This window comes from Ovis aries, chromosome 24 (genome assembly GCF_016772045.2).
Source record: "Ovis aries strain OAR_USU_Benz2616 breed Rambouillet chromosome 24, ARS-UI_Ramb_v3.0, whole genome shotgun sequence".
In the NCBI taxonomy this organism is placed as follows: domain Eukaryota; kingdom Metazoa; phylum Chordata; class Mammalia; order Artiodactyla; family Bovidae; genus Ovis; species Ovis aries.
In genome coordinates, this window is record NC_056077.1 from 17440462 (window position 1) to 17452857 (window position 12396).

The window sequence follows — 12396 nt, forward strand, 5'->3', positions numbered from 1 at the left end:
TAAGTAAAAAAAAAAAAAAAGCATGCATGGGAGGAGGATGTAGTCAAAGGAAATAATGAGAAAGCAGAGACTTGTGGCATCCACGCTCAGAGTTCAGCTCCATTTCCTCCAAGAGGGTGGCCTCCCTCTGCCCAAGGCCCTGCTCACAGCTGAAGGGACCACTAAACAGGCAGTGGTGCCCAGTGAGACAGAATGGTTTTCAGTTCTTCTAGAAAGAAATAATACTAAATAAATAAATAACAGCTGCCATTTATTAAGCACTTTCCATGGGCAAAGCACTGTATTATCTTATTTAATACTCATTTAAAAATTATGAATATGGATTAAATAATCATTACTTATACTTAAAATTTTTTCCATATTAAATAATATACTTTATATTGTTTTTAATTATTTATAATCTAAATAGTAAACATTTTTAATGACCCAAGTATTAAATAGTATAGTATTAGCTGAATAATGAAACAACTGTCTCACTATTTATATCATCACTTTCTACAAATAAGGAAAATGAGGCTCAGACAGTCTAACCAACTAGCGGAAGTGGGCCTTGAAACTGAACCCAGGGTCTTCCCATAGCAGCAGGTGATATTTATCTGCGAAATGAGAATTCAGCATCGGGCATACAGTAGGCACTCAGAGTCAGGATCTCCACGTTATTCTCATTCGATTTTTAAGTGTCATAGAATTAAAACAAAAACAAAGGTGATGAAGAGGAATGCTGAGGGCCACAGTAGTGACTTTAGAGAGAGTTCTTCTGGGGAAGGAGTCACGTGATGGAAGCAAAACATGCCGAGCATTCAGTAAGAAAACACAGCCCCGTTACTGCCACAGAGTCTGGCAAATAACTAGTGTTTAATGAATGGCAACCTGAGCATCACCATTCTGGGAGACAAAAGCCTGAAATAAAGTCACTGGAGTAGACTGTATTATGTTTACTAAATATTCCACTTTCTACCCTTCACTGCTTCTCCCAAATGCCTTGCTGAATCCAGGAGTGGCGAGTGACTTGCCCTGGCTAATAAGATGCGGTAAAAAGGATGTGTGTCATCTCCAGGCAGAAGCATGAGGAGCCAGCACATGTTTGCCACGACTCTTTTTTCTCTGGACATCGTGACTGCCAGTGGTCCGAAGACAGGCTGCTCCATCAGCTTGGGCTCCAGAGAGGAGACAATGTGGAACAAAGGCACCACCGAACCATGATGGACACACAGTGTGAATGAGAAAGAAACTTTGTGGTTATTAGACACTGTGCTATGGGGTCATTTGTTTCTGCAAACAGCCTAGCCTATCCTAATACAGTCACCCAAGACTTAGATTATAAAGACCGCTAGAGATAGAAGCCGGAGAAGGCAATGGCACCCCACTCCAGTACTCTTGCCGGGAAAATCCCATGGGCGGAGGAGCCTGGTAGGCTGCAGTCCATGGGGTCGCTAAGAGTTGGGCACGACTGAGCAACTTCACTTTCACTTTTCACTGTCATGCATTGGAGAAGGAAATGGCAACCCACTCCAATATTCTTGCCTGGAGAATCCCAGGGACGGGGGAGCCTCGTGGGCTGCCATCTATGGGGTCGCATAGAGTCGGACACGACTGAAGTGACTTAGCAGCAGCAGCAGCAGAGAAAGAAGCACTGTAACTAGGTACACAATAAAAATAACACTCTTCATGGCAAGCCAGGCCTCTTATACTCACCCACGTCTTGAGATGGAATGAGAATAAAGCTGCTGTTGGTGATCTTGTATCTGGTGAGCAAGACCGGGAGCAAAACCACCAAGAAGATGATCAGAAATATCACCAAATTCAGCAACACCAGAAATCGTAAGAAGGAGAAGTAGGACTGAATCCCAGTGCCAAATTTCCCTGGAAAAAAGAAATTCAGAAATCACTGACCAGGAGTATTGACCCAGTACCCACTGCAGGTTCAGTCAGCCACGGAGGACTGAACTGAAACTGGAGGATCTTGGTGGGGGGAGGAAGAATCACTTTATATTCTCCATTGTTGGCTTCAAGGCTCTATTTCCTAGTGATTTAAACTTTCACATGTAAATCTACAATCAATTATAAATTAATAATTTGAAATGGTGTGAGGGAGGGGTCAATATTTACATTTTCTCATAGGAATATCTAATTAATTCAGCACCATTTATTGAAAAGGTGAACTTTTCCCTAGTGAACTGCAGCAGTACTTCTATAATTGACTATATACTTATGAAGTCTTTCCAAGTGGCTCAGTGATAAAGAATCTACCTGTCAAGCAGATGACATGGGTTCGATCCCTGGTTTGGGAAGATCCCCTGGAGAAAGAAATAGTAACCCACTCCAGTATTCTTGCCTGGGAAATCCATGGACAGAGGAGCCTGGTGGGCTACAGTAATGGGGTTGCAAAAGAGTTAGACATGAATTAGTGACTAAACAACAACAAATATATTCATGGACCTGTTTCTAAATTCTCTCTTCTGTTCAGTTGGTCTGTTTGTCTATCCTAGGACCAACAAAAGACTGTCTAGTTACTGCAGACTTAAAATAATATTTGATATATGGTGCTCTGAGTCTTAAAGCTCTCTTCTTCCTCAGGCATCCCTGGTTCTCTGCATTTCTATATAAATATTAAAATCAGCATATTTGTTTTTCACACATACATAGGTGTGAAAAATGTGCTGAGATTCTGACAGATTACATGGAATATATAGCTCAGTTTGAGAACAAGTGACATCTTTATAATATTGAGCCTTTGAGCCATGAACATGGTATATATATATATAGGTTAATTTCTCTCAACAACATTTTATAGTTTTCTGTGCACGATTATTTCACAGAGTTCTTTAGATGTATTCCTAGGCATAATGCTACTATTGTGTAACTTATTTTTCAAATGTTTATAGGGAAGCCCCAGTGGCTCAGTGGTAAAGAATCCACCTGCCAATGCAGGAGACGCAGGTTCTGTCCCTGGGTTGGGAAGAGCCTCTCGAGGAGGAAATGGCAACCCCACTCCAGTACTCTTGCCTGGAGAATCCCACGGACAGAAGAGCCTGATGGACTACAATCCATGGGGGTCACAGAGTCGCAGATAACTTAGTGACCAAGCACACATGCTGGTATATAGAAAAACAATTAGTTTTATATACAGCTGTTACAACTAGCAACGTTGCTAAATTCACATCAGTGCTAATAATTTGTCTTTTTTGTTTTCTACAAATAAATCATGTCATCTGGGAAAAAAAAGACAACTGATTTCCTCCTTTCTGGTCACTGTGTCTTTTTAATTTTCCCCCCAATCATTGTATATTGGCTAGGACTTCTGAGATGATGATGAATAGAATCTGTGATAATTATCAACCTGTTCCTCATTCTCAATCTTAAGAGCAAAGCTTTCAATATTTCACCATTCATAGCTCAGCTGGTAAAGAATCTGCCCACAATGCAGGAGACCCTGGTTCAATTCCTGGGTAGGGAAGATCCCCTGGAGAAGGGATAGGCTACCCATTCCAGTATTCTTGGGCTTCCCTTGTGGTTCAGGTAGTAAAGAATCTGCCTGCAATGCGGGAGACCTGGGTTCGATCCCGGGGTTGGGAAGATCCCCTGGAGAAGGGAAAAGCTACCCACTCCAGTATTCTGGCCTGGAGAATTCCATGGACTGTATAGTCCGTGGGGTTGCAAAGAGTTGGACACGACTGAGCAACTTTCACGTTCACTTCATTTCACCATTATATATGATGAAAATCTCCAGAAAGGTGGCCCCTTAACAGGAGAGGAAGCTGGGCATGGTGGCTAAAACCTTGGGCTCTGAAACTTCATTGCCTGGGCTCAAATTCTGGATTTGCCTTATCTTAGAGAATGAACTAGGGCAAGTATTTTAACCTGAGACACACAGATGATAAATGCCAACAGCACTTTTTAATTAAGGTATATAGATTATTTTTTAGATACAGTGCTATTGTACCATAACAGACTACAGGATAGTGTAATCACGACCTTTATATGCACTGGGAAACCGACAAATTGTGTGACTCGCTTTATTATCACATCCACTTGATTGAGGTAGTCTGGAACCAAACCTGCAATGACTCCTAGGCCTGCCTGTGCTGCGCTGTGCTCAGTCGCTCAGTCGTGTCTGACTCTTTGTGACCCCATGGACTGTAGCCCGCCAGGCTCCTCTGTCCATGGAACTCTCCAGGCAAGAATACTGGAGTGTGTTGCCATTTCCTTCTCCAGGATCTTCTTGACCCAGGGATCGAACCTGGGTCTCGACCTGCACTGCAGGCAGATTCTTCACCAACGGAGCTACTGGCAAAGCCTGGTCTGTCTGTACTTCATCCCAATTCTCACCATTATGGGGAAGTAAGTGTGTTCAGGGCCATGGCTGCCTCTGCAATCGGATAAGTCCTATTGAACCCCATCTTGCAATAATACTCTTAAATGCACAAAATACAAATGGTTATTTGTGCATATGATATCACAATATTACAAACTAAATTGGCGATAGATTAACACATGAACATCTTCATTAGTATGCAAAAACAAGACCTAGTGGGAGATCTAATCACTGCTGTAATTTCAAAGTCAAGACAAGCACACGTGCTATTCCCGGACAACTGCAGCACGTAGAAGGGACAGGAAGATCCCTTGTGACTTCCCCGGTGATGAAGACACAGGCTCTATTAACCCTAACTGTGGTGTGCTGCTCACATTCCTTCCCATGGAAGGAAAGATGACATTTCAGCTGGAGGCGGGTGAGAACAAAGCTGTACTTTCTCTAAGGGCAGGCTACTTCTGCAGAGGAGCACGGGGAGCGTGGGCTGTGGTACCTTCTATGCTGCGAATGTCCTCCCGCCACAGCTCCAGGTGGGTCGTCATCTCGCGAGCCTTCTCTATGAACCTCTTCCAAGACTTGCTGCTATACCGTTTCCACTGGTCCCACTCAGACAGGTACTTCATTTGGGTCTCTTGAATGTCCCTGCATTAATAAACAGGCATGACAATGGCAGGGTCCCCAAATTCATCATCAGATAAAGCCCCAAGCGAGAGGATGTGGAAAACCTGGAGCCCTCATACACTGCTGGTGGGAATGCAAAAGAGTGAGACCACAGGGCAAAAGTTTGGCAGCTCCTCAAAGAGTCAAACCAAGGACTGCCATATGAACCCAGCAATTCCACTCCTAGGTAGATACTCCAGAAGAATTGAAAACAAGGTCTTAAACAAAAACTTGTACAGAAATATTCAGTGCAGCACTAATCGCAGTAGCCAAAAGATGCTAACAACCCAGATCTCTATCAAAGGATAAATGAATAAGCAAACTGCTATAGCCACACAACAGAATATTATTCAGTCATAAAAAGGAAGTACCGATACATGCTACAACTTCGATGAACCTTAAAAACACGCAGGTAAGTGAAAGAAGTCACAAAAGGTCCTGTGTTATATGATTCCATCTACATGAAATATCCAGAATGGCAAATCTACAGAGATAGAGAGTAGAATAATGGTTTGGCAGAGGCTGGGGTTTAGGGGGAACAGAGTGACTGTAGAAAGCAATGCGGCTTTGGAGGTTGCAGAGCCGTAAGACAGAAAGAGCCTGGGTCCCTGAGTGACTGCAAAGTCTCCCCTTGACCTCAGCCCAGGACTTTTATGTGAGCAAGAAATAAATTTCTAGTACACTGAGATTTTATGAGTGTGGGTATCTTTGTCATAGCAGCTTAGCTTATCCCAAGTAATAAACTTAATTATGTGAACTCGTCAGGAAATGCATTCTATGCCTAAAAAGCCCCCTTTTCCAAAACATACATCATATGCCCTCCTGATGGCGACTGGACAAACCTTAGTCTCCGCTTCTCAGAAATGTTCAGTGCATATTTTCGGATGGATTGGTTATCAAGGTCTTCTGTGATTTCTCCCTCCAGCTGGAAATTGTAGGAGTCTGTTGGCTTCAGCAAAGTGCCACTTTGCTTGTCCCGGGAAAGGATGGTTGTCCTCTTACGAGCAATGGAGCGGTAACTTGGCAATTCTTGAAGGAAATTCACAGGTGGAGAAGAAAAGCAACTGGAGTCCAAAGAGAGGCTCTCTGGGTAAGAAAGAAGAAAACCATCATTCTCCCCAGTGAACCTGGGAGCCGAAAACCAAAACTTACATAGGACATTCGGATCTCAGAGACCCTAACTAAACCTCACAGACAGTCAGGAGCCTAGGTAGCTGACCAAAGGACTTCTTAATTATTTTATTTATCAGGATGGTACTCAGGCTCAGGACAATAAAATCATCTGCAAAAGGGTTCACTTTAAGCAGATGTGTTTGCAAACATGCTTTACGTTACATGATACTTGCATTCTAGTGTTTGGCTGCAGCCACTTGCTAAGTGTGAGGTTTGGAGTAACCTAACCTGCTTTTCATCTGTCAAATGGGTTGCATAGTGATAAGAACATCATCGTCAACAACAACAATAATAATAATAGGGTTTAAGGAGCATTTCCTATGCACCAGGCACTGTGTTAAGAGATTCACACGCACTCATGGGATGTGGACTGGGCTTATGATCTGTCTGGACCAACACACTGCATCAAAAGTGATGCTGCGTCAGTTCTAAGTCCAGCCTCAGGAGGCCTTGCCGGCTTCAGCTGCTCTCTGGACCAGCTGCTGCTTTGTGAACAAGCTGGAGCTAACCTGCTGGAGGTGGGGACCAGGCAGAGAGGGGATGATTGCTCTAGGCCAGCCTACAGCCTGCTGCTAAGTCGCTTCAGTCGTGTCCGCCTCTGTGCGACCCCAGAGACAGCAGCCCACCAGGCTCCCCTGTCCCTGGGATTCTCCAGGCAAGAACTGGAGTGGATTGTCATTTCCTTCTCCAGTGCACGAAAGGGAAAAGTGAAAGTGAAGTTGCTCAGTTGTGTCCGACTCCTAGCGACCCCATGGACTGCAGCCTACCAGACTCCTCCGTCCATGGGATTCATCAGGCAAGAGTACTGGAGTGGGTTGCCATTGCCTTCTCTACAGTTGCTTAACTGACCACAGATCCCTCACACATAGGGAGGCAGGTACTATTATCATCCCCATTTTACAGATGAGAAAACAAAGTCACTCATGGTTCCCCAACCCCGTGCCCAAGCCCTCAAAGCCCTGCACAATCTGACTCCTGCCTGCATGTTCAGCTCCTCAGGCCCCTCTGCCTTCCAAACTATATTTCTTAGGATCCTTCATACACTAAAATGGGCCTGATCCCTCCTCCTCAGGGCCTTTGCACATGCTGTTCCCTCTGCCTGGACGGAATCTGCTCCACCTCTTAGCTCCTACTTCAAAGTCTCTTCCTCGAGGAAACCATCCCTGCCTCACTGTACTTCTACTGTTACATATTTTCCCATAAACAGTAAGCCCTTGACAGCACTTACCACAAGCTATAATCTGGTATTTACTTGTATGGCTATGTGAGCACGTCTGTCTTGCCCTGTGGACTCTAAGTTCTTGGAGGGCAGGGACCGTGATGATTTCCTCACCATTGCGACCCAGGACCCAGAGTAGTAGTTCAATAAAATACTTGGCTCAGAGCAGTTCAACAAACACTCACTGATGGATGGATGAGAGGATGACATCTGTACTTTGCCTTAGAAAGCGTGTTGGTGGGGAGCGGGGCTGCAAACAGAGCCAGGTCTGCCTACTCAAGACTCAAGACTCTATTCATGCTGCTCCATCAGGTCATGGCTGGAGGCCAAGTTTCACTGCACCCTGTACAGCAGTCCACAGAGGGAGAGCTTTCCTTTTGGAGGTGAGGAATGAACACCACCATCAGGGTGGATTTTATGCCTGATCTGATCCTAACTGGGGAAGACCATCCTGAATGGAGACAGGACATGGAAGGAGGAGGTAGGAGGCAGCTGTAATAATAAGCAATTCCCCTGACAGGCAGCAAAACTTCCTTGGATTTGAATCCAGGCTCTGTCAATTACCAGCTGAGTCTCTGGGAAAGTTACTTAAAACTCTCTTGAGCTTCAGTTCAGTTCAGCTCAGTTCAGTTGCTCAGTCATGTCCGACTCCTTGCGATCCCACGAATCGCAGCACGCCAGGCCTCCCTGTCCATCACCAACTCCCAGAGTTCACTCAGACTCACGTCCATCGAGTCAGTGATGCCATCCAGCCATCTCATCCTCTGTCGTCCCCTTTTCCTCCTGCCCCCAATCTCCCCCAGCATCAGAGTCTTCTTCAATGAGTCAACTCTGCTTCAGTTACCTCACCTCAAAAATGAATTCATTCACCAAGTATACCTATCGTGTGTCAGATGCGGAGCAAAGGATACTGAAGTGAACAAAGTAAACATCTGACGCACACGGCACTTACTTTCTAAGGAAGGGCATAGCAAGATCAGACAAGACACAGGCAATAAATATGCTAGGACGTGTGTGCGTGCTCAGTCACTCAGCTGTGTCTGACTCTTTGCAACCCCATGGACTGTAGCCCACTAGGCTCCTCTGTCCCTGCGATTCACCAGGCAAGAATATTGGAGTGGGTAGTCATTTCCTCCTCCAGGGGATCTTCCTGACTCAGGGATAGAATCTGCATCTCTTGTGCTTCCTACATTGGCAGGCGTGTTCTTTACCACTAGTGCCAGCTGGAAAGCCCATGCCAGGATGTCATGAGTGAAAAAAAAAAGAGTTGGGTAAGGGCACAGAGGTAACAGGCAGGGTACATTGTTTTTGATAAGATCAACTCAGCTATGGCTTCTCTACTAAGGTAGCATTTAAGCTGAGGCTGAATGGAGGGGTAGTATGTATACCCTGTGGATATCGGGTGAAGGGAATTCTGGGAGAGGGAAACAAGTGCAAACGCTCTGAGGCAGGGGTGTGCGCGATGTGTCTGAAGAAGAGGACAGAGGCCTGGGTGGCTGGGGAAGAGTGAATGAGTGGGAGCCTCATAACTTCTCCAGGGTCTTTTGTTGGTGGCCCCCAAAGAGCCACACCAGCCCTCTGGGGTCCCCTCCCCTTGAATCTGGGCTGGATCTGTGACTTGCTTTCACCAAAAGTTGCACCAGAGGTGACACTCTGCCAGTTCCAGACTCAAGCCTTAAAAGGCCTGGAGGCTTCTTTCTACCTTTCTCTGCTGGCTCAGATGGTAAAGAATCTGCCTGCAATGCAGGAGACTCTGTTCGATCCTTGGGTCAGGAAGATCCCCTGGAGAAGGGAATGGCTACCCACTCCAGTATTCTTGCCTGGAGAATCCCAAGGACAGAGAAGCCTGGTGAGCTATAGACCATGGGGTCACAAAGAATTGGACATGACTGAGCAGCCAACATTTTCACTTGTGCTGTTGGCAGCCTGGGGCTGCTGTGTAAGAATTTCGCCTGTGCTGAGGGCACAACCACGTGGAGAGAAAGAAATCACAAGCCTCCAAGGAATACAGCCAAGGAACTGGACAACAGCGAGAACCAAGGTCCTGGCTTATGAACCCAGTGAGCCGGGGTCCCCAGCCCTCTGGGTCATCCCCGCCATGGGCATGAAAAGGCCACTGGATGCTCAGACCCAGCAGACATGACACACAGCTGAGCAAACGGTCTCCTCTGTAGCCTGTTCAGTTCCGGATGCACAGGATCAGCAGAAAGATTACAATGGCTTAAGCTATCACGTGTGGTGCAATCTATTAAGCAACAATAGGGAGCTGGGACAGAAAGAGTAGAAAGCAGGGGTCAGAGGTGGCCGGGCCAGACCAGGTCAGACTCTGTGGGCTGGGCTATGACCTTTCGATGTGGCAGATGGGCAGTCACCCAGGGTTCTGGGCCAAAGCATGTTGTGATCTGACCGCATGTCAAAGGGTCACTCTGTAGGCTTTGAGGCTAAGGATGAGACCCATCACAGGAGCGCCAGCTTAGGAGAATCAAAGGCAATCATGCAGATAGCCTGGCACGCAGCAGGCTCCGTAAATGTATTTATAGATAACAGGGCACTGGGGGGAGGGGGGGACCGGCCAAGGCCTTGATCCAAGCTGGAGTCTGGCGGTGCAGAGCTGTAATCGTCACCTCTCTGATGGGCATGTTCACAGAATAGAGCAGCTGACCCACTGATGATGACACAGACACGCGTCTGGAGCCCTGCCAGTGGCCAAGTATAAGCCTGCGAATCCCACTCAACCTTTCACTCCCAGGCCCCCGCGCTCCCTGAGGGTATGACAGACTTCCATAAACTTCCATGGGTAATGTGGTCCCTAAGCAAACATGAGGGGCGGGGTGGGAGTGGGCTGAGGGCTATGGAGTCCAAGCCCAGCTGGAGGCTGCTTCTCCCTCTGGCCAGCAACAAAGGGCTGTTATTAACCAGAACAAAGGTCTTTGCATCTGGAGGGGCATATTCACTGAATATTCAGTGACCACGAGGTCAGGGACCCAGGGCTGGAGCTGGAAGCTGGCACCCTAGTGGAGACAAAGACCATCTCTGAGTCACTTGTTTCTCATCTCAGGAACAGGGGATATAATACCATGATCTCATCAACGTGATCATGAGGACACATTTACCAACAGCATAAATAATACTGGCTCGGAATATCCGAACTATTTGAAAAATACAATATGCATCACCATACTCAATTCTCTGAGCTACTCTTTGAACTGAATTGTCCTATTTTACAGATGAAGAAACTGAGGCTCAGAAGGCTAGGTGTTTTGCCACTCACGCAGCTGGAAGTGCTGAAACTAGGAACCTATCACGTGGCAAGCTATAGGCTTCACTATAATTTGAAAATACTTCATAGACACTACAATGCCATACAAATTAACTTGGATTATTCTTGCATCCACACTGCAGGAAGGATACATCCTGTCAACATTTCCCAACAACTTGTGGAAAATTCTATTTTCAAATGGCCACTGGTTCCCTGGTGGTCCCTGGAGTAGGACTCCAAGCTTCTACTGCAGGGGACACAGGTTTGATCCCTGGATAGGGAACTAAGACCCCACATGCCACAATGTGACCCTCCCCCGCCAAAAAAAATCCAAAACGGCCATCATTGAAGAGGAATGCTTTTTTCTTTTCAGACATCCCTGGAAGTTCTCTATCTTCAAGTAAAAAAAAAAGTTTCACAACCTTTGGACACAGGCATCATTTTTATAGCTGATCGACCTCCAATCCTATGCAGCTAGGACCACACACTTTGTACAGCATGATGTCACGGAATTTCTTATGCCAGCCTGGGGGAGGTGCCCTGGCTTTCTTCAGGGACCTGAGGCCCAGAGAGATGGCAGCTTGCCCAAGGCTTTGCTGCCAAGACAGACTCCTTGTTCTACCGCTTCTTAGAAATGCAAGTAGCATCACCTCTCCTAGCCTTGGATTTCTCGTTTGAGAGGACAAGAACGTCTCATTCATGTCAGATGTTCTCTTGAGTTGATTGTTTAAGCCTGTGGTGTGTGGGCTCCTTAATGACCATTTGCCTGGGAGGCGGGGGCATGTCTCAGATACTGGGGTGCCCCCATCTAGGAAGGTCTAGAATCTGTTGGCTGCTGGAGCCAGATTTCAGCAAGTAGGTGGTTACTTAGGTGGGAGGACGGTCAGATAACTACAGGAGATATGGAGGCAGGGGCAGGCATAACAATGCTGTCCTTAAGAACAAGTTAGTCTCTTTGAAGCTTAGAGCAGTGTCGTGCTCACAGAAAGCCCTCCATCTGAAGAATGAATGAATGAATGGGCAGAGGCAGGCACATCTAGAGAGCATCTTCAGGTCCCAACTTCCCTGGCAGCTTTTTCCATAGGACACCAACTGCTACCAAAGGGCACAAACACGCCCAGAATGTGGGCACAGGCCAAATGGCACTAAAACCACCACCACCTCCCTCACGAGCTTGCCAAAAACCTAGCCCAACCAGATGGGTGCTGGCTTCCCTGCAGGGTTTTTCTTCCCTCAAAGAATCATGGGAACTCTGGGGAAGAAGGGACCTTCTGGGTCATCTGGTCCAGGCAACCTGCCAGTTGCTGTGGGAATCAGTTCTGTTTGATACCTTGTACGGGGTCCCTCTCTGGGTGGGACCCTGGGCTGGGGCCCGGGGCTCTGGAGACGATGAAGGTTTGCAGACTTGCTTCCTGCCTGGAAGAGCTTTCCCTCCCTCCTCCAACCGGCACGTGTCTCCTAAGTGTCCAGCCTACTACATCCATCCTCCTGCCTAAGGGTTGACCTGCATCGTCTCTGACCCTTTCCCTCCACCATTAGACTGTGACCTCCATGAGCAAAGGGACCTCATTTCTCTCCTTTACCACTGAGTCCCCAGGTTCTAGCACAGAGCCTAACTCACAGTGGATGCTTAATAAAAATCTGTTAAATTAATGAATACAAGCATCAATTGTGAATAAATGAATTTGGTGCTGAGGATACAGGCAACACTGGCTCACCCACCAGCAGATCAAAGTAAATATTTAGCACACCACCAACACAGGGGCACCA

At 46.7% G+C, this 12396-nt stretch overlaps 1 protein-coding gene across 2 annotated transcripts in view; it reads right to left on the bottom strand.

The window, feature by feature from the left end:
• Positions 1–12396, bottom strand: part of TMC7 (transmembrane channel like 7) — a 58202-nt gene that overhangs the window by 34606 nt on the left and 11200 nt on the right. For both annotated transcript variants that reach the window (XM_060405887.1, XM_004020800.6), the window contains exons 2-4: positions 5818–6061; positions 4809–4957; positions 1696–1863 (exon numbers count right to left, since the gene is read on the bottom strand). In XM_060405887.1, coding sequence (XP_060261870.1) covers positions 1696–1863; positions 4809–4957; positions 5818–6061 — 561 coding nt within the window. The remainder of the gene's footprint in view (positions 1–1695; positions 1864–4808; positions 4958–5817; positions 6062–12396) is intronic.